The sequence below is a fragment of the Dama dama genome, chromosome 18 (genome assembly GCF_033118175.1).
Source record: "Dama dama isolate Ldn47 chromosome 18, ASM3311817v1, whole genome shotgun sequence".
Classification (NCBI taxonomy): Eukaryota; Metazoa; Chordata; class Mammalia; order Artiodactyla; family Cervidae; genus Dama; species Dama dama.
The window spans coordinates 91,333,929-91,361,603 of record NC_083698.1 but is presented as its reverse complement, the minus strand read 5'-3'; the positions used below and the strand labels follow the sequence as shown (position 1 = coordinate 91,361,603).

The 27,675-nt window shown below is 52.4% G+C and overlaps 1 protein-coding gene across 1 annotated transcript in view; it reads left to right on the top strand.

The window, feature by feature from the left end:
• PLXNA4 (plexin A4) overlaps positions 1-27,435 on the top strand; it is a 472,117-nt gene extending 444,682 nt beyond the window's left edge. The window contains exons 26-32 of the mRNA XM_061165826.1: positions 3,714-3,817; positions 4,325-4,424; positions 5,755-5,945; positions 6,896-7,065; positions 11,087-11,299; positions 17,896-18,046; positions 20,341-27,435. Coding sequence (XP_061021809.1) covers positions 3,714-3,817; positions 4,325-4,424; positions 5,755-5,945; positions 6,896-7,065; positions 11,087-11,299; positions 17,896-18,046; positions 20,341-20,436 — 1,025 coding nt within the window. The 3' untranslated portion in view covers positions 20,437-27,435. The remainder of the gene's footprint in view (positions 1-3,713; positions 3,818-4,324; positions 4,425-5,754; positions 5,946-6,895; positions 7,066-11,086; positions 11,300-17,895; positions 18,047-20,340) is intronic.
• Positions 27,436-27,675: the final 240 nt, after the last annotated feature.

Genomic DNA, 27,675 nt, shown 5'->3' with positions numbered 1-27,675 from the left:
GCAGGGTCCAGGCTGGCAGGACCAACGGACAGGACACCTCTTCTGACAGCTCCTAAACGTGTGACTAAGCACTGACATCAGTGATGAGCAGGCTTCCTGCTGCCCGTGACCATCCTCCTCCCCACTGCATGTCATCACTGACCACAAGCCTCAGCCAGTGTGGAAGGCATGTAACCCCATCCACATGGACTTGATTTTGTGGAGGTGGAAGTGCTGGGTCCCACTGGGATTCCTGGAGCTCAGAGTCTGGAGTAGAGGGGAGGCAGCTACCCACCAGCATCCCAGTGTGGCCACAGCCCAGGTTCCAGTCCAGCCATCACCGTCCACACTCCCAACACTTGAGTGGTTCACACACATGGTAGGCACCATGCTACAGAGCTCCAAGTTTCTATGACCTCCAGGTCTGCCTTCCCAACCTGCTTCTTTAATTTCCCAGTTGTAAAACTGGAAGAACGAGTGATAATCATTCCAGAGAACTTTCACTTTGGCGGTGAATGTGCCCAGCTGAGCTTCTGGAGGTCAGCTCTTCCTTTGTCCCAAGTTCTAACAGCTCGGCTCACAGTTGACCTGGTACTGTAGCTTGCTGTCTGCCCACCGTGGAGCAGCAACCCATGGGCAGAAAATCCTTTCACTGCTTGGAAAATAAGCCACCGTTACTCACTTACTCTTTCTCCTCTTTCATCTATTCATCTATTTCACTCTTTTCACTTATGTATTATTCATGTAATAAATCCTCATCAGGTACTGACTGTGTCCCAGGTGCTGGGCTAGCCCTGCTGGTGGGCATCTGGTGGCATCAGTTTTGTACTCCCAAGGACAAGCCATCATCCCTTGGCTGCCCTGGGCGGGGGAGGATGGCCACACTCTGCCCTACATTTTTTCCAGTTGAGGGCAGAGAGGCGGACTGACTTTGATTTGCTTACATAATTGCTGGACACAATTCAGATCCAGGGCTGCTGCAGAGGGCCAAACAGGCTGCGCACTGCGCAACACCAGGGCAGTTGTATAGCGAGGAATTCTGCATCCGGCTCCAGAATTAAGTCACCAGCTGTCACTGCTCAGTCCCCCAGGTGGCTTGGTTTGTTCACATCCCCCTGAGAGGTGCTACAGAGCCATCGGCAAGGGAGCCAGTGCACCCCAGCACGCTGGCCTTTGGTGGGTACCTTCCGCACTTAATCCTGGCCAGCCTCACGGCCTCTTCAGTGAAGCTCAGTCCTCCTCCCTCGGGCCTGGCCAGGAGACTTAGTGTCCAGAGCTGGGCCCCTGTTCCTCCTCTGGCTCCCATGTGGGGCATGCAGAGCACTGCCTGCCTTCCAGGCCCCCACCATGTGTTCTCCTCTGACTTAATGGCCTGGCACCATTCACAAGGCAAGAGGGGAGACCCATGAGGCTTTATCATTCAGGGCCAATTATCTTTGTGCAACTGGGACAATGCGTGCCCCTGCCTTATCCTTGGCCCAGGCTGGTCTTCAGTTCAGTTCGGTCGCTTAGTCCTGTCTGACTCTTTGCGACCCTATGGACTGCAGCATGCCACTGCAACCACTCAAAAAACATGCAGGTAAAAAACACCTGCACCCACAGGGCTGGTGCACTGGGAAGACCCAGAGGGATCGGACGGGGAGGGAGGCGGGAGGGGGGATCAGGATGGGGAACACATGTAAATCCATGGCTGATTCATGTCAATGTATGGCAAAAACCACTACAATATTGTAAAGTAATTAGCCTCCAACTAATGAAAAGAAATGAAAAAAAAAAAAAAAAAGACTTAAAAAACAAACCATGCACCCATACCTACCTGCATAAAATTCAAAACAAAAAAACCTACAACAGACAACATGACAACAAGCTAACAAAATGCTGCTGACCAGGTGCCCTGGTGGGGCATCTCCCCTTTTATATACCACCCCACCTGCCCCGAGACCCTCACCACCACGATCAAGTCCAGCCATGCCATCAACAGCACTAAGTGACAGGTGGTCCCCAGAGACCTCTGGAGGCTCGTCTGCTCCAGTGAACCCACATGGCACCCTCACGTTTTCATTCCTGGGACAGCCCGTTGCTACAAGAAGCTCTAAATCAGGCAGCAGACAAGCCCGGGAGCTAGAGGCACGAACGTGGCTGTTAGGAACATCTCTGTTCCTGCTAAAGGCAGGCAGCTCCCTTCCTAGGCCTGATTCTCGTCTGTAGCACTGGCCACGCCCACAAGGCAGGAAGGAATCAGTCATGGTCCCTCAGCCTAGATAGGAGGGAACAGAGGAGGGAAGCCAAAATGTGTGTCTGCAGAGCCAGAGTAAAAAGTCCAAGGCGAGGTTAGACCAGGACTATGGGTAACTCACACCTGCCCCCACTCGCACGCCACAAAACCCCAGTGCTCTCACCCGTTTCAGAATCTCAGCATCTGTGAGGCGCCAAGTGGGGTCATGGCTGCTTGGAAACCAGATCGCTGGCTTCCTGGCAGGCACATATGTTGTATTTGAATTGAAAAGGCCATTTTCCTTTCTGGTGTGTGCATGTGAGCGTGTGAGCGTGTGTGCGTGTGTGGATGTGGATGCGTTTGTGCACGGCATGTGTCTGGCGTGCACCTGGGTCTCCATGTGCTAACTTTTCAGGACAGGAATGTGCGTGTCCCCATCTCCTTGTGATTTGTACCACGTGTGGTGGTGAGGGTTTGGGGGATGAGAAACAGTCTCCCGTTCCCTCATGTGGGATCCATCAGCGAACCCGTGTGTTGTAGGTGTCTGGAACCCATGAGGATAGGGTGGGAGGTAAGCGTACACTTATGGCATCAGAGAAAATTAGGTGTTGGATAGATCACTAAGATGCTGTTCGCCACATCGACTTTGTGGCTGTTCTTGGGCGTGAGGATAGGTTTTGCTGGCCCCTCCATGTACTTTTACTCAATCTTTCTGCCAAGACTGGCCCACCTGCTGGCTTTTGGGTCCAAGTTGCACCCCTGGAATAGAAAGAGGGTGCCCAGTGATGGAATTTGCAGTCTTGTTCTCATTCACTCCAAGACCTCACAGTGAAGCAAAGAGTACAGGACAGCGGTGATGCCACCTTGCATTTGCTTAGTATGTTCTTAAGTGTTTCACTTGCTTTTTTTTTAATACTTATTTTTGGCTGTGCTGGGTCTTCATTGTTGTGTGGGCTTTCTCTAGTTGCAGTGCAGAGGTTTCTCATTGCAGTGGCTTCTCCTGTTGCCGAGCACAGGCTCTAGAATTTATTGTGGCATGTGGGCTCAGAATTTGTAGTTTCTGGACTCTAGGGCACAGGCTCAGTAGTTGTGGTGTACTGGGCTTAACTGTTCCACAGCAGGGTGAGATCTTCCCACATCAGGGGTCAAACCCGTGTCTTCTGCTTTGGCAGGATGATTCTTTACCATTGAGCCACCAGGGAAGCCCCCTGCCTTCTTCATTCACTTAATAAGCATTGACTTCTTGCCGATGTGGCCGCCCACCAGGAACAAGTGGGCAGTGGAGGTGACGTTATTCCTGTGTCTATCACGTAGTTTTTTGGGATGAGAACCAGACCTGGGAATCAGGGTCCCCCTGTGCTGAGAACTTCTGCACCCCTCCTCTGGGAGTGTCTGCGAGCACCTGTCCGTCTTCGGATGCACCCTAAGGTGGTGCCATGCGCTTGCCTGCACAGGGGTCCTCAAGATCCCATGGGAGGGGTCCAAGGACCTGTCTGAGATGGAACTGCTCCCCCTACAGAGTGGAGACAAGGAAGCGGGGCGAGGATGATCCTGCAGGATGAAGACATCACCACCAAGATCGAGAACGACTGGAAGAGACTCAACACCCTGGCACATTACCAGGTAAGAGGACCATGGACAGGGAGGGGCTAGCAAGCTAGGCAGCCAGGTCCCTGTGAGTCTCCATCCGTGAATAGCAGGGTCATCCCGAGGCTCTTACCAAGCCCTTTATGTGCCCTTAGCAACCCAGGGAAAACGTGGCCCCCCAGGACACCCTGACCTTCTTGGAGATAGCATGCTGGGTGTGTGTTTCCTGCAGGGCATGGGCACAGACCCTGAACAAAACCCTTTCTTAGGTAAGCCCTGGAGTTTAAGGCTGGGTGCTCTTCCAGGGAAACATAAGGACAGAGGGTACTGGTGAGAGGGTCTTGCCTGAGTCACTCCAAGAGTGAGCCCCACCATGGACTACAGTTCTATACTCAGATCTGTCCTGTTTCATCAAAGGAAAACTGACAGCCTCCTCCATCCCCTGGTTGTCGGTGAGGCCCTGATTGTCCCCAAGGACCACGTTCATCCTGATTGGGTGGCAGAGCTTCTGTGCCCAGGCCCTTACCTGCCTTTCCCCGGTAGGTGCCAGATGGTTCTGTGGTAGCCTTAGTGTCCAAGCAAGTGACAGCGTACAATGCAGTGAACAACTCCACTGTCTCCAGGACCTCAGCGAGTAAATACGGTGAGTTCATCAAACCTTTCTGGGGAAGAAAGGATACCCCCTGAGCAGGTGTGGTCACCATGGCAGCACTGCTGGAAGATAGTGGGTCCAGGGATGGGGAGCAGGGAGGGATGGGGGCAGTCAGGCAGGCTGGCCCCTGGAAAAGAACACTGGACCCAAAAAAAAGCTCCTGGCTCTGGGCAGGGACTCTGATCCAGGAGCAGGAGCTTCGTCCCTGGAAACAAGAAGAAAGTCTAACCTTCCTGAGCATCCTACGGTCTCTAAGATGCTTCCACATTTGTGATAACTCATTATCAAACGTCAGGTTCATAATAATCAGTGAATTAAATAATTATTATTTCCCCCTATTATGCAGATTAGCAAATTATAACTCCAATGCACAGAGGCTAAATGACGTGTAAAGGTCACACACTATGAAGCAGCTGAGGGAAGGTACAGACCCAGGTCTCTGCTCCTCGGGGTGGGGAGAAGGGCGCCGGATGTAGGCTGGATGCCCTGGTGCCTTCTTACCAGCAAAACTGGCTACAAAAGCTACCAGCTTCATGAGATGGTTCTGGGAAATAAATAGAAGACAACACACAATGGTGCCCGGACACAGTGGGACCTGCCTCTTCTTTTCCTGCTTGGGACTCATCTCACTACACCTCACATTGCAGCAAATAAATGGTCCAAGCGAGAGACGCAGGTGAAGGTACACAAGTGACAGGGCAATCACTCAGCTGGTTAGTCACCGATTAAGGGAAACAGGCTCCCAGCTCTTTCATGAGTGCTTCAGTCATGTCTGACTCTTTACAACCCTATGGACTGTAACTGGCCAGGCTCCTCTGTCCACGGGCTTCTCCAGGTAAGAATACTGGAGTGTGTTGCTATACCCTCCTCCAGGGAATCTTCTTGATCCATCCAGGGATAGAACCTGCATCTCCAGCATTGGCAGGTGGGTTCTTTACCACTGACACGACAGGGGAAGGTCCCCCATCCCCAGCGCCCCGAGCTCTTTCATTGGCACTTACTTGGCAACACAGAACACATCCTGAGACTTGAGAGCTCTTACAAGGAAAATACAAAAAGAGACAAGCTTGTATTTTTTACAAATTGAATCATAAGGGCTGGAGAGATGCAAGTACAAGAGGGAAGGGAATCCAATTGGGTGGACAAGACACAGAGAATTTCCTGGAGGCGGTGGGAAAGATGTTCCAGTTTCAGGAACATACAGAAGTGCCTCCAAAGGCGAGAAGGATCAGAGCTGGCCTCAGCTGGAGCCGAGCTGTGCCATGAGCAATAGGCTGGAAGGCTGGGTGGCCTTACCCCCATGGGGTCCTTGCATTGGCAGAAAATATGATCCGGTACACGGGCAGCCCTGACAGCCTCCGTTCACGCACACCAATGATCACCCCCGACCTGGAGAGTGGAGTCAAGATGTGGCACCTGGTGAAGAACCATGAGCACGGGGACCAGAAGGAGGGGGACCGGGGGAGCAAGATGGTGTCTGAAATCTATCTGACACGACTGCTGGCCACTAAGGTACAGGACATCAGCCAGGGTGCGGGTGTGGGTGGGTTATGGGGTGGGGCATCATCACCCCACAGAAATGTCAGAGCTGGCAAGCTGGCAAATACCTAGCATCTGTGCTGGTGTGCCCCCACCCCCACCCCCGCCACCCCAGTCATCCATCCATGCAGGCCCTGCTCATCAGCCTGATCTTCCCAGCACAGAACCTCAGCATCCTTCTCAACCCAGTCCTGCAGCCAGCCCCTCCCATACATCAAGGCTGGCACACAGTCTGAAGGCTTGATTCCATCCCTTCACTTGCCCTTGCTCAAATAGAGAGACACTAGCCATGTGTATTCGTGGTCCTCTGCCATGCCTTCTGGAAGACTGGCTATATATCTCTGGGGTGTCGTATACAGTCTTTAGTGGTGGAAACTGGGGCCCCATCAGTGACTTTGCAGGCCCCATTTCTAATCCTGATTCTGGGGGCCCTGTGTGCCTACAGTTATAACGTCCCTCAAGGCCCGAGACTGGCCCCGGCTCCGCTCTCTGTGAAGCCAAATGAGTAAACTGTTCATTAGCTGACGTGAGTAATGCCCAAACAGAACCAGCAGATTGTGCTTGTCTGCTCTGACCGAGTGAGTTGTTCATTAGCATTTGTGAAAAGTGCTAAAATAACACCGCGGAAGGGTGTTAAAACCAAACCGCGGTGTTGGCAGAGGGAGGCTTCCTTAGGTCCAGTCATCAGTGTTATATCTATTTTCCACGTGCCGGGGAAATGGAAAGCTGCTCGAGACAGATGAGAGCAGGCAGGAGGAGGGTGCAGATTCTTTGCACGCGCTTATGCGATTTTACCCAAGCAGGCCTGGCTGTGTGCTGGCCTCCTCTCCCCTCCGCCATCTGGGAGGCCAGGCGATCGTACAGCCCTGTCTTCAGAGTTCTCAGGGCGGGCGAGCTGCGTCTGAACTTGGTCCCCTCCGCAGGGCACGCTGCAGAAGTTCGTGGACGACCTGTTCGAGACCATCTTCAGCACGGCGCACCGCGGGTCGGCCCTGCCCCTGGCCATCAAGTACATGTTCGACTTTCTGGACGAGCAGGCGGACAAGCACGGCATCCACGACCCGCACGTCCGCCACACCTGGAAGAGCAACTGGTGAGTGAAGGACGAGTGGAGGCCGGACGGGGAGAGGCCAGCCCGGAGTCGATGGTCGGCCTGGGAGACCGGCAAGAAGGGGCTGGCCCACCCTCCCCCGCGGCAGCTCTGCGCAGGTGCTCTCCGGGGCTCCGCCTCCTCCCCGTCCTTTTGGGTGTCCACTTCCTCTCTTCCTTCCCTCAGTGGAGTCGTCCATCTTTGCCATCGGTCCAGTCAACAAGCATTCAACCAACTAAATGAGCAAACCTGAGCATGCCAGATGTCACAGCCAGGTCACTCTCACATCCTGGTCCTTCCCCTCTGCCTGACATCATGCTGGACCCAGAGTCTGCAAAGACTATCGGCACGTGGCTTCTGCCCTCTGTGGGCTGACAGGACGGCAGCTGTTTGGATAGAGGGGCTCATGTGAGGATGTGGGGTCCGTGTGTGCAGCGGGGCTGTAGACAGGCAGCAGCTTACAGAGACTCTTAAATGGAGTTTGGAGCACAGCTTGGAGTCACCTAGGTGAACATGGGAGTGTTTCCAGGCCACTCAAGACATGGTTTTCCCTTTCCAGAATTCCCTTCAGGGAAGAGACCGTCCCATAACTAGGGTGTCTTTGAGAGGAGGGGAGTCTCTAACTCTTAAATGACACTCGAGGTGTCTCATCACGGTCCCCTCTCTCCTTTAGCCTTTATCCGCCTTTCCCTTCGTTCGTGTGTCGGTTGTGTTTCAGTGTGAGACTGCAAGGTCAGACATCAGTATGCAGCTCTCGTGGCAGAATCTTGCACAGAGCTGGGACTCAATAAATATTGATGGAGATGCAGAGGCGAGATGGTCTTTACTTGAGAGTTCCACCTGGGGTAAAGCCATCTTATATTTAGTCCCTTCAGTTCCGGAATCGCTTCCCGGTAGCCTTTACACAGTCCCTGTCCTGGGGTGTTTTTCCCCAGCACATTCTTTCAAAGCAGCACCTGCCGACTGCCAGGATTGACATGGTACTAGGGCTCAGCCAGGCACCCTGACAGCCCAGGGTCCCAAACCAAAACCCGGATCTAGGCAGAAGTCAGCCTGGGGCACTGAAATGTTACTCAGGGTAGGATGCTCTGGCTTCCTCTCTCTTTCCCCTGAAGAATAGTGCATCTCCACTAAAGTTGGAAAGTCAGGCAGGAACAGTTTTGGACCATAAAACTGAAGAGAAGGATTGCTCCTACAGTAATTCTGGGTGCATCATGGAGTTCTTGTGACCTTTCGGAAATAAGACACTTAGACTCGACCCCATCTAGTCCAGTGCTGGGTGAAGGCTGCTCCCTCTTCTGAAAGGTCTGCAGGTCTAGCCTCTCCCAGTGCCTGCCCATAGGTAAGATTGCATTTGAGGACTTGCCTGGTGGTCCACTGGTTAAGACTGCACTCCCAATGCAGGGGACATGGTTTTGATACTCAGTTCGGGAACTAAGCTCCTACATTCCACATGGCATGGCCAAAAAAAAAAAAAAAGGATTGCATTTGACTCTGCCGACCTTTTCAGCATGACTCTGCAGAGCTGTTCCAAGGACATGTCCCCGACCCCCGCAGTCTGTTTCTCTCTGCCACGGGGTCTTCCTTCTTACCACCTGAGTTGAGTACCTGCAGCCTTGAAAATACAAGGAATGCCCTGTCCAGACCTTATCCTGGGAGGGCTGCTATTTCCAAACCATGCCCTTGTAACCTTTACAAGTACATCCCCTGAAGTGGTATCTAAACCAGCATACACCTCCCACTGGGCTAAGTCCACCTCCAAGATCCATTAAGTCCTTGGGGAAGAGGGAAGAATCTTCCTTCCCTCCAGCTCTTCCAAGTGCCCACTGTTCTCAGAAAGAGTTCCCGTCCCAGTGAAGGGCAGTCAGGCAGGAGTACCAACTCTCAGGTCCTCTCACCAGAGAACACACTTCCCAAACCCTGACCATGGCCACCTGGGCAAGATTCAAATCAGTCCAGGAATTATGAGATCTACATACTGACTTGGGGTCCATTGTTTCTGATTGGAAAGAGATTGTTTCCTTATTCCTGGCCAAAGTTGTAGCTCATCCTCTCCCCTGCCCCCTTCCTCCTCATCCCCCTGCCTTTTCTCTTTTAAATAAACCTCCTGCTCATTTAGCCTGAGTGGCTGCAATCAACCAGAGATTAGTGCCACCACTAATGTTAATAATATGCTAATATTTCATTAGGCAGGAGCTGCTGTGGTTTCCCTGTTTGATTTGCCTGTCAGCACAACTGGCTGAAGGAAGGAGAATGTAGGAACGAAACAACCATGTGGCAAATATGGGCTCCAGGGTCCCTCTCTGGGTTGGACTTCAGGAAGCAGGAAGATGTGACTGGAGATTTCATCCTTTGGGCAGCCCTGCATCCAGGGCTCTGAGCCCAGCTCTCAGGGTCTCCCCTGGGCAGCTGCAGTGACCCTGACTTTTCCCCGAGTGTCAGAACTTTTACTGTCCCTTTATTTGCTCTTTGGATTTCCCAGGATGAAACAAGGGCCACTTAACATTGTTAGATCTCAGTGCTGGCTGCCCAGCACACTTCATAGGAACTTAATAAATACTTGTTGACTGATTGGCAGTCTTGAACATGAGAAATACATGCTTGTATTTTAGCATTTGTTGTCTGTATATGCTGGCTGCTGGGAGATACAACGAATATAGAAATCTTGTTCTTGCTGGGTTGAAATAATGTATTTCAAAAGACTTTTAGTTCTAAGAAGCAAGCCAAACACATAGGAACATTATGACTGTTACCAACTATTACCAACCGTGAGAACAACCACCAAAACAACAATAAAACATCAGGGCACATGGCAGGAGGTGAGGAGGTGGGGGCAGAAGGAGGGAAATAAGTGATCCCTTGCTGGGTCCCATCCCACTTCCTGACCTACGTCTCCATAGGTCGGATGGCAGTTACAGGATCAGAGAGCCAGCGGAATACAGTCACAGAGGGGCATGTGGGCAGACTTTACTCAATGCTCCAGGATCCTTTCTAGCACTAGCTAGAGGGTTTATGGTTCCCAGACCTCACTGCACGTTTCATGTCCTGTTTGTCTTTGTTGAACTGATTCCCCTTTAGAGGTACCTTCCTCCTCCTTTTCCTCCCCCTCTTCCTCTAGGCTTCATTCAGCAAAAGAACACCTCTGTATCTTTAAAACAGAGACAATTCAGCGCGGTCCCCTCTGTGAAGACTTTCCAGATTTCCGGACACGTCCCTCTGGGTAGCTTTTGTCACATCAACCTGGTTCTTAAACTGGACCCCTTCCATCGTCTGGGCCCAGCACCTAAAATGCTTGATTGCTTGCCTGACCTCCCCATGAGCCCACCAGAATGCAGGCTTCTCAAGGACCAGGGGATGGGTCTTATTCACACTGTACCCACAGTTGCTAGCATGGCTCTTGGTATACAGTAGGTGCTGACTGGAAGACAGGGAGAGGAAGGAGAGGACATAATGGGGCAGGTGAGAGCCAGAAGTGGGGTTTGTTCAGCTTGCCAGCTTGGAGATGAGAATCAGTAAGTTTTGCTTGAACTGTTCAGTGCCAGGGCCCTCACCGTATAAAAACAAGCTGATTGGGTCAGGTGGGGAGGAAGAGTGTGGCTTCTTCCACATGTTACAGTGAGGGCAGAGAATAATAAACAGCCTAGGTTCCAGGCTATTTAAGATTTGCCAACCAGATATGTTTTGTATCTGACATGGGGGCAGACAGTGGAAGAGCGAGTTAGACATTCCACTTTCTAGCACCTGTTATGACTGCTTCAAACCCCAAAGCCTTGTGCTCTCAAGGCAGCTGGGGAGTCCTACAGTCCGGGCTGGGCATCGAGACCTCCAGTGCCCATCAACACTGTATCTCTGAATGGACTGTTCAGCCCTGCTGATCTTCAGCTCCCTGGAAGGTGAATTGATGGCATGGAGAAGGGCCCTTCAGAAGGCTTGCTTCCCAGCCTTTTCTCTTCCTCCAGGGACCTCTCTGAGTCAGCTCCCCTACCTCATCTCCCTTGACCATCTGCCTCTTCCCTCTACACAGCCTGCCCCTGCGGTTTTGGGTCAACATGATCAAGAACCCCCAGTTCGTGTTTGACATCCACAAGAACAGCATCACCGACGCCTGCCTCTCTGTGGTGGCCCAGACCTTCATGGACTCGTGCTCCACATCAGAGCACCGGCTGGGCAAGGACTCCCCCTCCAACAAGCTGCTCTATGCCAAGGACATCCCCAGCTATAAGAACTGGGTGGAGAGGTGAGTGCTGGCCCAGGGAGCTCAGGCAGGACCCTGGCTGCAGCAGGCAACTTCTCTGGGGGTATGCAGGGGGGCCCCCTTCCCCTCCACAGTGGGTGGGGCTTGCAGACTGACCCTTGCACAAAGCCCCATCCTGCATTGGGACACTCACAGCCCGAGAACCCAGTGCTGTCAGTCAAAACAAGAGTGGGACATGGCTAGAAGTTGCCATGGTGCTCTGCTCCCATGCGTGGAGGACCCAGATCTTCCTAGGCCCAAGGAAAAAGTATAGTCCCCTGCTCTAATGCTAACCAAAAAAAGAAAAACAAAAAAGGCTTCAAGGGACCAAGTAACATCTTGCCACAGACAGGCTGGAGCCCTGTCCATCTGGCAGTTCTTCCAGTGTCCTGTGGGGATGTCATGGTCACCCTGAAGAGCTTCTTGCTGTCCCAGTCCCTTGATGCTCAGGCAATGAGCTCTAGATGCTTCAGGCCCTGATCTAATCCAGTCTCAGCTGTGCACCTGTGTGTGTGGCAGGGAGGGCACCTGTATGCCATTAAGCTGGGTTCCTCTTGGCACAGAGCTAACTCTCGGTAAACAACATTCATGGTTTGTCAGGGTCGCATCAGCTCCTTATGCCAAGCACCTGAGCTAGACAACCAGCTGAAAGTCTATTCATTTATTCATCACAGCAGCCCCGGAATGTAAGAGAACAGGCTTTATAACCTCATTCTGTGCCCATCAAGATGAACTATATATACAGAATGGCTGAGTAATCAGTCCAAGATGACTTAAGTGGCCAAGAGAAAAGTAAATCCCCAAATTCAACTGACTCCCAAATCACCTTTCTACCATTTATGATCCTTTTAGACAGGGCCTCTGCCAACCCATATGGTATGAATTAAGGAAGATGCTCCTTCCTACAAGAGGATGTGGCCTCACACCAGAATGTGTGGTTTGTTGAGTGACAGGCTGTCAGCCCTAGCTCACCCCAATCTTTGTGCAGTGAACAACCTGCACAGCTCTACATGGCGATTCTGATTTTAGAGTCCCTTTCTCTTTCTTCCAAGCTTAAAGACAGGAAACCTGGATGGAGACTCAGATTTGGTATCTTTTTGAAGAGTCAAAGAAACCAGAAGTTGTTCTTAACTCAGCAACTGAGACAGAATGAACAGTGCCGTTTTGCTCATGGTAGAGACACAGTCCCCATCTTTATATTGAAAACTGCCTTCCCTTGTACAGAGGGAATAACCAAGAGGGGGTGGGATCCTGGCCATTCCCAGTCACAAAAACTGGTCATCCCATCCCAGTTCTGCCGAAAGAGTTGCGTTGTGTTTTCCCTCTCCCCCTGTCCTTTGATCTCTCCCCCAGCCCTTCCTGCTGGTGCCCGTGGTGCGCATCCAGCCTTGGCTGTCAGAGAGAGAGCTCACTCTTTTGTCCTTGTATCTGATTATGTCTGAGTCACCAAGAGGCTTTTACCTGCCCCTGCGTCGCCAGTGGCTCACTCTTCTGACTACAGAGCTGCCAGGAGCGAGCTGTCCCGTGTGGTCAGCTGGCTCTTCAGTGAAGAGAGAAAAGAAAAAGGCAGCAGCTGGGCTCTTGGGCATTCCTGCCCCAGTGCAGTGTCACTGTGACAGGACCTCGGGCAGGGAGGGAGAAGGCTGGAATGAGATGGGCTGGAAGCATTGATGAAGCATCTGCTTAGAGGACGCTTCCCCAGCACGGTGCACTCAGTCGGAGGTGAGAATAATGCAAGTGCCGGGCGAACGGTCTCCCTCTTGCTTGGTGCTAAATGAGAGGTGGGCCACGTAGCTGCTACAGGTCACGAGTCACCCCAGTCCATCTGGTTATTTTTAGGAGTGCCTTGATGGTTTCCATTTCTTATCTCACTAGTTTCTTAGCAACCAATGGCACTCTCAGGAAAGTCATCTTTCACTTGTTTGGGGTCCCAAATCCTTCCTCTTCTCCTTCTGGGGTGAGGGTGCAAAGAAGGAGGGGATGAGAAATTACGTGCCCTGGTCTGGAGATCACGTATAGAGACCTTCTTCCTTTGGTGATCAGTTCCACCCCCCCTTCTCCAGGAGGCTGACCTGCTGAGGGCCCTGGCAGCCTTGAGGTCCGAAGAGTGATGGTAGAACCCCCTTTTCTCATGACCAAGGCTTTTCCATTCCTGATTTTGTGGTCTGGCTGCTGTGTACACACAGAAAGTCCATACTTAGGGCCTTGCGGGTATAGTGTGTGCCCTACACGCATTTGGAGAGGGCCTTCTGTCCGCGCCACTGAGAAACGGGGTTTACTCTGGCTGGCCCTCTTTCTAGGGGATTGGGACATATATGGATTCCAGAGGCCCTACTAACTCTGCTGATTGGGTAGCCTGAGTCACCCTGTCCCACCTGAGCTGTCACATCTCCTGGAAGTTCTTCATCTACCTATCCCTGCACCATCCCCCCTCCCAGCCTCCCACCTGTCCTCCCGTCCCACCTCCCTCCCATCCTCCCTTCCACTTGTCCTCTCACTCATCCTTCATCCCACTCCTGCCTCCTAGTAGCACCGGTGGTTGGCGGCCCCACTGCAGACTCCCAGTCTTTGCCGCCTTCATCCAAGCATGAGTTTTGCTTACGGCCACATCTAGAGAAAGGGAGTAGAATCTCTTGGTTCCCCAGTAGCAACCACCCGCTCCGCTCATCTTAGGGAGCAGAAGTCAACAGTGTTGTCACCAAACTGGTGTGTCACAGTCAGCGGTCATTCCTATCTCATTACCAATAGCAGTAACATTTTCATGCTGGAGGGATTGCCTCTCATATTAAATTGAAATTAACCTCAATAATAAACCCCAGCCTCCCTTGCTTGCAGGCACAGGTTTTCTACATAGGAATGAGTGAGATGGAACCACAGTTGACCCCTGGGAATTGGACCAAAGGGTGCCACACACTGGGATGCCATCTGTCACCTGTGTCACTTGTGGAAAAGGCTAAGAATTTTAACTATTTAAATATGCCTCCTAAAGAAGCCATCATTCCAAATATAAAACTGTGACAGTTCACCCTGGGAGCCATACTGGAGGTGGAGTATGGACTTTTCATTAACGTATTCATTCATCCATGGGTCAGACATTTTATGGTGTCCATCATGGGTGCACTGAACACTCAGGATGGATTAGACTTGATCCTTCCCTTATGGTCTTCATGGTTGAGGAAGATACAGAGGGGCAGGCACCATGAGCTGTACTCGGGGCTCAGGAAGCAAGGAGCTGGGGGAGGTCAGTGAATGAACACAGAGGAAGAGACTTTTGTGCAGGACCTTAAAAGGCAAGCATCTCTACATCAGAGCCTCAGATGTGTCTTCTGTGTCTACATCTTCATCCTTGAGGTGTTGAAAGCGTGAGGATACACTGGGCTCCGCGAAACCTTCAGGGCATTGGAGACCCTCTTCTCAATCACTGGGGCCATCCTAGAGACAGAGATGGGTGCCACCATCACACTGGGCGCATCTCATAGAAGCCCATGAGTGTGAAACACTGCACACTGGTCCACAGCCGTGAATCCAGCTGTTGGTGGTTGGCGGCTGGATTTGTAGCAGCTCCTGGGGGCCAGTGTCAGAACCACGTCAGAACCACGATGGCGCTGGCATCCCGCCTGGTATGACCAAGCACAGCACAGAAAGCTGGGTAAGGCCGGTGGTGGGCCCCACCCCTCCTCAGCGGGCCCAGCCCTGGCCAGCTCGAGGGTGGGTCCCAGGAGACTCTCGGCGCACCAGTCCCTTCTAGAGAAAGACTCACCTGCAGGAGGACATCCCATGGGAGCAAGTTCAAGAAGAGGAATCCAGATTGACCTTTCCTTTCCTCACCGCCCAGCCAGCAGATAGGAACACTTGTGTGAAGTTCATGAATGGGGCATAATTGCCTTCTTGACAACCAATAAGGCTACCCAGTGGCAGAGCCAGCACAAAGCCCCTGCATGGCAGGTGCTCAGAAGAGAGCAGTTTTGCCCATAGCACAGAGATGCCAGAGCTGGGCCATCGGCAGGCTCAAGGGGTGAGGTTGGGTAGAGCCCTGGAGAGAATCGGGGAGAGGTCAAAGCAAGGGCCGCAGAGACCTGCAGCCGGGGACCGGCCCACTTAGCTCCAGGCTGGGCTGGGGACCAGGACGAGCTGAATGTCAGCCAGACCCGACGCCCCACACTCCTCTAGGACATCGAGCATTCCAAAGCCACTCAGCTCAGCCATGTAGGACTTGCTGAAGATGAGGACGTGCGGTCCATCGCCGGGTGGGCTTGCGTGTGGCACAGACGGGCAGGGCCCCGTGACTTCGGTGAGGAGTCAGAGCCCTGCCCTCCCCCACTTTACTCTCGACTCCACCCCACACTCTCTCCCTCTCTTCCTCTCACACAGAAACATTTTCTAAATATTCTCTTTGGCGAAACCGACTGGGCTTTTAGTGCGCTACAAAGCAGGCCATTCAGAAAGGACAGGGTGCTGGGTGTCCACTGTTTCCGTGGGAGACGATGTGGTCCCTGACCTGGGCTCCAGGCCACCCAGGAACCACACAGGTTGCAGTAGGAGCCCCGATGCTATCTGTAGAAAGCCTGATAGAGCCATCCTCCTACCTGTAAGCTTTCACAAGCAGGTAACAGAAATGGCAGGAGCCTTTGCTTCTGATGACAGTCCCGTCCCACCAGGGGGACGCTGGGGTTTTCCTTGCGGTCAGCAGCTCTGACTGTGGTGACAGACTGGGACTGCCTAGAGGACACTCTGGACCCAGCTGTGTCGTCAGAGCCACGTCTGGCTGCTGGTCAGGACACAGAAATGAGGGAGTCGTCCGTTCCTATTCCCCCCATGCGACCTTTGGACGTGACCTTTTACAGGACAAATGTATTTTGCTTGGCTGGCATGCAATTGCGAGGGAGCGATGGCACAAATATCATTGAGCGTGACGGGGCTGGAGCCACCGCTGATGCTCCAGGTCTCTGCTATAAAATGGAACATTGCATTTACTGTCTTCCAAAATACTGGCAATGAATCCAGTCTCTCACTGGAGTGCTTGTACCTGGGGTGTCGTTCCCCAGAACTCCAAGGAACCTGAAGATGTTTTGGGGTGGGTTGCAGGCCTGGAAGAGAGTGGGCTCTTCTGGAATGGAGCAGAGGAGCTAGAGTGAAACAGGACAGGGAGCTGAGTAAGGGGCCCAAGGGCTCTGGAGATGGGGAGTGGGGGGCAGGGGAAGACAGGACCCCACACTGAAAGGTTGTGAAGAAAGGAAGTCCACATGAACCAGGGGAGCAACAGCCTTCGAGGACTGTGGCTCAGGTAGGGCAGCCAGCCCAGCCCTGGCCTACTCTTGCTGGCCTGGGGATGCTCTGCGCAGATTAACTAGAACTGTCATTCAGGCAGGGTCTTGAAAGTGATGCTGGCGTGGCACACAGGTGCCACCTCTGCCAACCTGTCACCCAGCTCCAGTGGGCCCCAATGGGCAGAGGTGGAGGCGGGGAACAGAGCGCAGGACAGATGGATTCACGGTCAACGCAGTGAGGGATGCAGAGGGAGGGACACAGGACTGCGGTCCAGGGTGAGACTGAACCAGTGCCTCCAAGAATGTGCCCTCTGCTCACCTGATCAAGCCTTGCGTTCTGGGAACCCAGGGCCCATCACTGTCACCTGTGCTTGCCCAGATGAGAGTGAGTGACTCGACTAAAACATTGTGCCCCAGTTGCCTCACTTGCCTCACCCTGGTCCCCACCCTGGTGACTGTCCCCACCACCCTCCTCTGTTCTGAGCTCTCAGGCTCACTGTCCCCGGTGTTGAAGCCGTGGGCATGCAGTGTGAGCCGAGCTGGGACACTGTGAGGACCCCTGGGAGTGCTGCCCCGAGGTCCTGACCCTACCACACCACTGCAGGTGCATCTCTTCCATGTGGCCCAGTGCCAGAAGCACCCAGGAGAGGGTGGCTGTCTTTGGGACACCGGGGGCCTTTGGTTCCTCATTAGGAAGCGACCCAGCTCCCCTCTGGTGGGAGATTTGGGGGTTGCTGCATAAAATGTCAAACTGCAGAAATTAAAAATGTAAATGTTGGCATCTAATTAACCAGTTGACAGGAGTGCACAGCTGCAAGTGACAGTGACTGATTGCCTTCTCCCGGCCTCTCCCCCCAAAGCACCCCCAGCCCCACCCTTCTCCCCGCTAGTGCTCACAGACGGGGACGATGTCAGGGCAGAGCAACTGCTGAGAAGAGCCTTCAGGCCCCTGGAGGGGACTTCCTGCTTCTGTGGGAGGGGGTGTTAGAAGGACCTGCGGGGCAGATTGGATCACTCCTGCCGGAGCAGGGAGCAAAGCCGGTGGAGGAGACAGCCCCTCCTTCCTCCGGGCCCCACCCTGTCCACTGTCTGACCATGTCTGGGGTCACCCCTGAATCCCTTCTCTCTGCCTCCTGCATCCGGAGCTGCAGAGGGCACGCAGAAGCCCAGCTGGGAGAGAGCCCGCCATGATGCCTAAGAAGTCACACACAGGCATCCACTGGGCCCAGACCCAGTGCTGAGAACGCCCATCTCTCCCCTGCGCCCTCCGCTACACACACACACACACACACACACACACACACACAGTTCCTCACTCCCATGCCGCCACAGGTATTACTCGGACATCGGGAAGATGCCCGCCATCAGCGACCAGGACATGAATGCATACCTGGCTGAGCAGTCCCGGATGCACATGAATGAGTTCAACACCATGAGCGCCCTCTCCGAGATCTTCTCCTACGTGGGCAAGTACAGCGAGGAGGTGAGTCCTGCCCTGCCCTGCTCGGGGGCCCCTGAGGAAGGACTGGGGACAGACCCAGATATTCCTGCCTGGAGCAGCTTCTGTGCCCAAGAACACCACCCCAGGCATCCCCACCACCCACTTCTGCTGGGGGAAACTCTACCACCCAGGACTGGGGGGCTGTGCTCCAAAGACTGGGACGCTAGAAATGTTCCATTCCATAAATTCTATATAATCCCTATTCTGTTCAGATATACACATCAAGTCTCTGCTTCGTTCATTACTTTTCTCTTTATTTTTTCTTCCTTCTTCTTTCTTTCTTCTATATCTCTCTCTGACTTCATTCTCTTTAATCAAGCAGTTCCTCACATTCATGGGCAGATCATAAAGAATAGAATAGAATAGAAACAGTATGATAGGATAGAATCAGAACAGAATAGATACAGAAAGAGTAGAATGGAGTCTATTTTTAGTTGCTGTGTTCCCTAGTTAAGAAACGTCACCTGGGGTCATTGCCCCTTCAGACAACGGCCATCTTTTGGCCGGCACAAAGGTGCCTGCAGGAGTTTTCTTGGCCACACCAGTGTAGACCAAATGGGTTCAGAGTCCAGGCTCCCCATGTCCGAGCAGCAGCACAGCCACCCTCTCTGAGTGGAAGGTTGTAACAGGAGCCAAAGCCAGTACCCTGGGTTCTCTACGTCGTTCCAGCCTCGTCCCCGAGGGAGGATCTAGGAGCCCCAGCAGGGCCCAGTCCCAGTGTCCACAGGCCATGAGCTGTTAAGTGTAGGCAAAGTCGGCAGTAGGTCCTTTAGGAGAGGGACCTTGAAGCCAGCCTGTGGGCCAGTGCTGGTCCAGGACAATTCCCACCTGTCTGTGGCCACTTGTGAAGTAAGGACAATGCAGAGTAGGCCAGTGTATGAATGCCATTGTCTCATCTTGGAAAGGAGTGTTAGAGCAGGTTCAGTCCTCTTTTATCTTCTTATGCATGCTCAGTCATGTCCAACCCTTGCTACCCTACAGATTCTAGCCTGCCAGGCTCCTTTTGTCCATGGAATTCTCCAGGCAAGAATACTGGAGTGGGTTGTCGTGCCCTCCTCCAGGGGATCTTCCCAACCCAGGGATTGAACTTGAGTCCCCTGCACAGCAGGCAGATTCTCTACCACTGAGCCACCAGCTTCCCAAGTTCACTCTTCTGCTGTCAATATGAAAATGTCCCATCTTCATGAAATGTTAAGGCCAATCACTGGTGGTTCCTGGCCAATTGAGAAGTTGGCAACTGACTTGGTCTCCCCAATTAAAAATAGATTAACTGGGTCAGGAAATCCAGAGCTCTGGGCGACCCTCCTCCAGCCTTCAGCCTCCTCTTTCCTCCTGCCACCCCCCTGCCACCCTACTCCCTAGTTCTTCAGACCCCCGGACTCCTGTCTGTCACCTGCCCCTCCTGGAGTAGGTATGGTGTGACAGGTGCTCACGTTTGTTACGTGACTTTATCTCCTCTCTTGGAGCAACCCAGAGAGGGAGTCGTAGGTCCCAGATTTTACAGAGGAAGAAAGGAGGGTTCAGAGAGGTTTCACGTTTTGTCCCGGCATCACCCAGCAAGAAACTGATGGAGCCATTATTCAGTGCTACACCTCCTGAGTCTGAGCCAGATTCCCACACATCTTCCTGCTTGTGCCCACAATTCCTCCCTGTTATTCTCATCCACCAGCCATCTAATCTCAGCAAGTGCTGTGTAGACTCTGGCCATTAGATGTCTGTCACCAGTAAAGCTTGAGATATCACTCTTCGAGGGACATTTGTTTCTTAACAGGCAAAGTGGAGTCAAATAACTTTCTGCATGTGGAATTTCAGGCCTTGGGCTGCTGATGGCAAGATGTTCCTTTCTCACAGGGTAGTGGGATGTCTTGATAGTGTGAAATCATAGTTGCCCTGAGACACTAAGCCCTGTACTTTCCGTTGGGTGTTACCTAGAGATAACAGCAGCATCTCGGCACAGGTGTCTTCTGCCCACTCTCAGCTGCTGTACCTAGGGAATGAAATGTACACATGTATTCAGACATGCCGACGTGTGTGCTGGCGTCCTGTGCTCACTGACACACGGATGCCCACGAGTTGGTTCCCTGTGCCCGAGCGCCCCCCACAGCTCCCCACCCAAGTCGTGCAGGCCGTCTGCCTCCCCAGCAACTTTTTGAGGGCTGCTCTACCTGCGCCCGTCTTCCCAAACTCTCTGACCACAAGCCCTGTCAGTGCGTACCCTAGGAACACAAACGCGTGCACGCAAACTGGTAACCACCCCGTTCTTGGCTCTTCAACAGATCCTCGGACCCCTGGACCATGATGACCAGTGTGGGAAGCAGAAACTGGCCTACAAACTAGAACAAGTCATAACCCTCATGAGCTTAGACAGCTGAGAACCGTCCTTCCAGCTCGCCCGCTCCCCCCTCCCCCACCGGAGGGAGGGACACACCAAGCCGTGCCTCAGTCTAGATTATCATCTTTACCAAGTGCAAGTTCCGACTGGCGTCAGCAGCATCCCCTCAGCAGCGCTGTCACCCTCTCCCTTTCTCTCTCTGCTTGTCTCTGTCTCTCCTGCCTCCCTGGATTCCCTCTCTTTCAGTTCCTCTGCCAACACGGTTGAACCAAGCCGCCGACCCTCAAGTTAGTCCAGGATGGCCAGTCCCCACCCCGCCAAGGGGCCTGACCTGAAGACATCAGAGGGGCCCTCTTTCCCAGCTGACCCCGAGCATCAGCAGCAGGGCCCGGATATAAATGAGGAGCCATGGATGGAGGTGCTTCTGTGCTGTTACCCCGCCTTCCGTCTTTCCGTAGTCCCCACATGGGTCTGACCTTGGCCTGGGGAAGAGGCAGGGAGCTCAGTATTATCTTCACGGGGAAGATGTCACCTGGCCCAGGTTTCCATCTCCGCGGGGTCCCCTTGCACCTCTGGGAAGAAAGGCTGCACCTCCTGCCTGTGGCTGGAGTGGGGAGCATGAGCAGTTGAGGGGCGCCTTGCAAGCTGCCTCTCACGTGTGCGATTAGCAGGAGAGGCTCCCTTGTCCCCTTCTGATCTTTTCAGAGTCCTTCAAAGCACCCATAGGTGCCCAGCCTGCCCGGTCCTGGCCTGTGGAAAACTTTTCAGGAGAAAGAATAGCAGTTACAGCCCACCGTGGAGATCGTCCCGATGTGGCTCATAGTGGCAGAAATGTAACATGCGGGAGGAGAAAAGAAGAGAGTTGCATCTACCTGGAAGCAGAACTGGTTGTTTTCCATTCACCCCCATGTGCTAACGAATCACGGTCATAGTCAGAGGTCTAATCCCTTGCAGATTCCCGAGCACCATCTAGGGGATGCACTTCCATCCTCAGTCATCCCTCATCAGGGGTCAGGGTCAAACACCAGTGCATCCAGGAGCTTCTACCTCCAGCGGTCCCCGGGGCTCCATCCCCACCATCCTTCTTGAGAACTCTAGAGAAGATTGGGGCAGACAGCCTTGCTCCTGACTCCCTGCAGAGTCTGGCGCCGTTGCTATGCAGATGACTGTTCAGACCTCCTCGGGAATTATTTCATCAACATCTCAGCTGTCACTTTAGTCACTCTCCTCCCTCCTCCCTTCTGCAGTCATCCCGGGAAGAAACACTTGCAAGCACAGCCTCTCAAAGACAAACCAAAATGCCAGCCAAACTCAGCCCCAGGTTTGTCATGTGTGGGGAAGACCGAAAAATCAAGAGGAAGGACCTGTCCAGAAATGGGAGGAGGGACATACCCCTGACCTTGGCCCTGGCATCGTGTCTCTCCCTCTGTCCTTCCATTCACAGATACATCGTCTTAGCCAGCCAGGCAGATACGTGCTCAGACATGCGTCCTAGGTGAGCAGGGGCTATGGTGAGAGACAGTCTGATGGAGGGCCGTGGAAACCTATAACCTTGAAAGGACCTTAGACACCATCTCCATCTGTGGTCCAGTCTCCGCCATAGAATCTCTCCAGCAGCCCCGGTGTGAAGTTGTTCACCACTCTGGGAGACAAACAGAGGCATCCATGGGGTTGGGAATGAGGTTTCTACAGTCTTGCCTTCACTCCTCAAGCATCAGACATCTTCCACTGCCATCCACTCCAAAGGGGCCCCTCTTTGAGGAAAGGACCAGCCCATTTCCAGCAACATCTTTGGAACACCCTATATTTGAAGAATGCTAGCTCCTTTGGATATGAGCACGTGTGTGTGTGTGTGTGTGTGTGTGTGTGTGTGTGTGAGATCTCATGTGCACATGCACCTCTGTGTGTGTGTGTGTGTATGTGTGTGTATGTATCTGTCTGCCCCGGGAGTAGGCAGAGAGCTCAGAAAGCTTTCTGGTCCTACTGCGGGGGGGTGGGGGGGTGTCTGAAGCATTTCCCTTCTCTGCCCTTGCCCACCATTCATTCTGCAACTTCAGGACATTTCAATACTTGTTTTCTGTGCTGCGTGCTGGGGGATGAAGTCACCTGTCTATAGGAAATCAGGGTGGTCACTGACCAAGAGAAGCCTGGACGTAACCAGAGGCCAGGCGGTGGTGACAGAGAGCAGGGCATGATGTGGCATCGAGCAGGACAAGTGATGGGCAACACGCAAGTAGCCTAATCAACAGAAGAGGAGAGTGAGAAGTGATGCATTTCGAGTGGGAAAAACATAACCAAAGGTCTCAGCAAATGAAGTGCCAGGTGTAAGAAGAGTGGAATTTCTCCCCTTGATCATTTGATTTCCTCCCCGGAAGCCACGAGGCCTGGCAGGCCAGGAAGGAAGCATGCGGGAGATAGGCTGAGGAGGCACCTGGGCCGCTAACATATATTTGCACATGTGAAGGGTTGGGGAGAAGAAAGACACAAACATATTTAACACAGGTGTGCTGAATGGAAGCTGTGAGTGTGTGTGCATGAGTGAGTGTGTTTTGATTTATTTTTTAAGTTTTGCACAGTTAGAGGAAAAAAAAAATGAACAAGCAGAGAAAAAGACTGTTACCATGGTTCTGCTGAAGCTTGTTTTTTTTTTTTTTTCTGGATTATTATTATTGTTATTGTTTTGCTGTCGGTACATAACTTTTTCTCCCCATGTTTTTATTATAAGAGAAACCTGAAGCCCATCAGAGAAATGTCGGGAAGAAAGAGGGGAGGAGGATGGGCAGGTTTCCCTGGTTTCCTCATGTCTCTTGGGGGGGGGTGGTTTGGGGCAGGTTTTCTTTAATTGGTGGGGTGGTTGTTTCTGGTGCTTTGTTGCCCAAAGTCTCTGTGGCCTGTTGGGGATGGAGAAGTAGGATAGAGTCATGCAGAGCCGCAACCCGTCTTGCCCATAAGAGCTCTCTTTCCGTTCATTGTTTTCCATTTCTTTTGTTTGGATTCTTGGTACATGTGTGATACGTTTCAAAGTAAAAACAAGGCAGCGTGATTAAAAAAAAAAAAAAAAAGCCGCTCTTTCCCCCAGATCTTCTTTCCAAACACCCCCTGGAATCCCCAACCTCCTCCTGGCTGGCCGGAGACCCTGTGCTAGCCAGCATGCACGAGAGAAGGGACTTAGGCAGACTAGGTCCTATAGAAGGGAGGTCTCTTCAAGGCCCCCTCTCTGTGTCACAGTTTATGTGCAGGGTCACAGTTCTGTTCACGGTGGGACCTTTATCTGACTCCTAGAGTCCTGGGCAGAGAGCACAGGAGGAAAGGCCATGTCTCTTCACCCTCCCTTCATTCCCATCTCTTTCTCTCCTTCAACCCCTTGAAACCACCAGGGTCCAAAATGGTACCAGGAGATCACACAGTCACATATAACCGACCTGGACTAGGTGAGGAGTTTGAATGTTGGAGTGAGATGGGATGGTGAGAGGCAGGGAGAAATGCTGTGAGGTCCTGAATTTAAGAATGAGTAGAGAGAGGCTGGGACAATTAGCTGCAGGCTGGTCATCTCTCCCGAGGGCACAAGTCTCCCCAGGTGTGGGCATATTTACCATTCCTTGTCTTTTCCTGGAAGGAGAGACCCTGACATATCCTGGTAATCACAGATAGCAACACTGCCTGGAGCTGTCTTTTGTGGCTGTTAACTTCCTCTTGCCTTCTTTCAGCGTAGTTTGGAATTCAGGGACTTGGGAAAACTTTGGCATCCCATTGATGGAGAATACCGTGCACACCCAGAGCCAGCCTAGAGCCTCTCTCTCTTGAGCCCATGGGCGAGTGAGTGAGGCCAGAGATGCTGGAAAGAGACAAGTCAGTTTAAACACTAGAGGCAGACTGGCCAGGACTGGTCCCAGGCAGCAGTGGGAATAAGGTCTCCAGCTCTCACCTCCCAACCTTGGGGTCAGCGTTGATATGCTATCCCAACAGTGCTGCCTCTGCTTTCCCTCATCACAGGTCTTCGACTTCTGATCCCCTTTGCATGTCTGGCTCCTGAGTGTGCCCTTTCCCCAGCAGAGTGTCCCCAACCCCCGTTCTTGCCCACCTCCTGCACGTGAGGCTCTGCTCCAAGGCCATGTATCCACTAAGTTTAGGAGCTGTTTGGCCCCAGGTGGACAGCTCCGCCCTCAGTCCAGCCTCCTGGGACCACCCCAGCCCTTTCCTGCCCTCTGAAGTTGCCCCCACTGAGCCCTTGAAGCTCCCTAATACAGCCGGGGCCTGGTGGGTCTCCCATCAGAGGAGCCACAGAAGTGGTTTCCCCAGTGACCTCCGTTCCACAAGGCAAGTCCTATTGACACTTGCAGAGCCTCATTCCCACCCTGCAAATGGGGAAGCTCCACATGCCATCCGTCTCTTCTCTCAGGATTAAGGGACACTTCTCCTTGATCTCACAGAATGCCAAGTCAAGTATTTAGCCTAGTGAAGGTTAAGGTTAATTACAGTTAATCAAGAATAGATGTTCCCACCTCACAGAGACCCGTGGAGGGAGAGGGGCCTTGGGGAGGCACTCTGCAGACAGAAAGCCCATAGACACTCTTTTCTTGACCCTGGACTACAGTCCTTCCAGGAAGAGCACGCCCACCCCCAAATGAGAACCCTAGGGCAGACCTCTGAGAGGCACGTCTATGGATAAACAGCCTCCAGGTACTGGAGTCCCCAGGGTGCTGCCAGCACCCAGCAGACCCACCCAGGCAGATGCCACCTGCTTCCTGGCCCTTCCGCTTGCTTCTAGCTCATGTAGTCATCAAGAACCTTCTTTCAGCCTCCCACTCTCCCTGTTGGCTCTCAGGACAGACCACTAAGGACCCCTGTCTCTCAGCCCTTCCCTTTGTCTCTGAACCATTGGTGGGTTGTTTGGGGATTCGTAGTTATTTTTTGTTTGTGTCTTTTAAGAGTTTGAGTTTAAGGAGGAAGCCCAGGTGTGGATGTAAAATCCAAATATTGGGGGTTGGTGGGGGGCACACATAACTCTTTACCTGTGACTTCCAAGGGGCTGAGGAGAAACTGGGAGCAGGGGACAGAAGAAATCCCGCTTGTTAAAGAAATGGGTCAGGATATCCCTGGGCCGGGGCCCTGCCAGGGGAAGCAGCCAGGGGCTGCTGGCATTCTTGGTGCTCTCCCGCACCTTCGCTGGCGGGAGCCTACAGTGCTTCCCTGCTCCTCCCACCTGTCCTGCCTCACGCCACAGGTGTAGCAGACGAATCACCCTGCAGACAGGGAGACCGAGGGACAGCTGCAGGTGACGCCGTAGAGGCAGCTCCCAGGAAAGGCTGACGCTCCAGGAGCCTCTTCCCGTCACGGTGCTGGAGAACTGAATGACCCAGCCTCCCATTCTGAAAGGAATCTCTGCAGTAAAACTTCATTCAGGAGAGACCTTTTCTTAAACTATGAATTTGTGTTCCCCAATAAAATCATTTCTTAATTAAGGGGAGTATCCAATTTTATTGTATAATGTAAAGGATGTTTTGGTTGTCAAAGTAATACATACTCATTAGAGGTCCAATTAAATCCCTTGAGTAGGCAGGTGACTACCCTAAATCAAAACAAAACAGAATCCCTAATGAATAAAAGATTTCTGTTTGTACTGGCAGAGACAGTGAGCTGGGTGGGGATGGGGAGGGTGGGTGACCTTGGTAGGGTGAACCTCACCTTCCCGCCACTCTGTATCCTCTTTCACTTCTCTCCAGGCTTCCCCTGGTGGTGTTGAACCCCATGGCTTCCCCCAAACAGCAGGGAGAACCTGTTAGGGATTGGTCGTGGAGGGATCATGAAGACAGATGCACGTGGCAAAGGGGTCTGTGCATCTCATCTTCCACGTTTCTTTGTCTGGAATTAGAACTTCTTTTGTTGGTATCTTTGATCTTATAACTCAAGCACATTTTGGAAGGGCTCCCTTATAAGAGAATTCCAAACAGAGGATACGGTTAAAGAGCGATGCAAAGGACACTTAAGAAACTGAGACACCACTTTACCAAGCAGGGCTGTTGAACACAGTTCAGGCAGATGACCAAGAAGGTATGCATGTCCTTATGTGTTCTCCTTCCCTCTCCCTTCCCCAGTGTTCCTGTCCGCTTGTTGGCTCGTTAAACCTTCCGTTCTTTAAAGAGAAAAGCTAGCTTACCTCAAAGAATCTTGTTTCCATTTGGAAACCATGACTTTGTGTTTTAGGGTGAATGACTCTCCGCACCCCCATCACTCTCTCAAGGCCTGGCATCCTTGAGGCTGGAGGTCCTGGCTTAGTCATGTGTTGGCTGCACCAACCAAGAACAAGAACCCCAGGCCCCGAGATGGGAAGGAAGGGTGGGAGGCAGCCGCCCTCCTCCCCACTTTAGCTAGTAGAGACCAGCCTATGTCTTTCAGCAGGGTCCTGCCAAGTTACCATAGCAACCAGCAACTCCAGGGTACCACAACAGATAATGGCTCAATGAGCCAAGGGGTGGGGGAAGAGGAGTCTGGCCTGGTCAGATGACCCAGAGTTAAGTCTCAAACACTAGAGAGAGGAGGAGGGGCAGGAAAGGATGAATGGGTGATTTAAGGGACAGGCAGGGGCCTTTGAGTCTCAGAGACAGGTGGCTAAAAGTGGTAGGTCGGTCAGTCCTGTTCCCATCACCCACTCCCAGCCTCACCCCACTTCTGTCTCCATAAAGCTCCCACCTTGAACACCAACCCTTTGTTAGAACAAAGCAAAACATATCTTTAGACAACAGTGTTATAATGAGCCTCAAAGATATGTGGATGAAATCTATTAGAGGAAAGAGGGTCTTCTGGTTTGGTTTTTAAAGAAGCGTATCCAAGTAAGATTACAAAAAAAAAAAAAAAAAAAAGATTTTAAATAAAAGTTTTTAAAAAGGAAACCTATGCTATTTAAATTGGAGCCCAGTTGTAACTTGGTAAAGGCAAGCTTCTGTACCTTTGTTATAATTAATTGTATACCTGTGTATGTAAATATAAGGCATTCCTATTTTGCAGTTCAGAACAAAAAAAAAAAAACCTATTTGTAATATAGAATAAAGTTTATTAAAAAATAATAAAAAATGCAGTTTGGGATTTGGAATCTTTACGTGTCTGTCTGGAAGGGAGAGGCGGGGCCACAAGTAGCCGCCGGTGGCCACTATACCCTACGGTGTGGACACACAGCCCTTCCTCTTTTCAGCTATGTGATGTCTGAACTCCACCACCTGAGATTCATCTGTTTACTTGAGGCTCTGTCCTCAGCCACAGAGCTGGCATCTCAGGCGGCGAT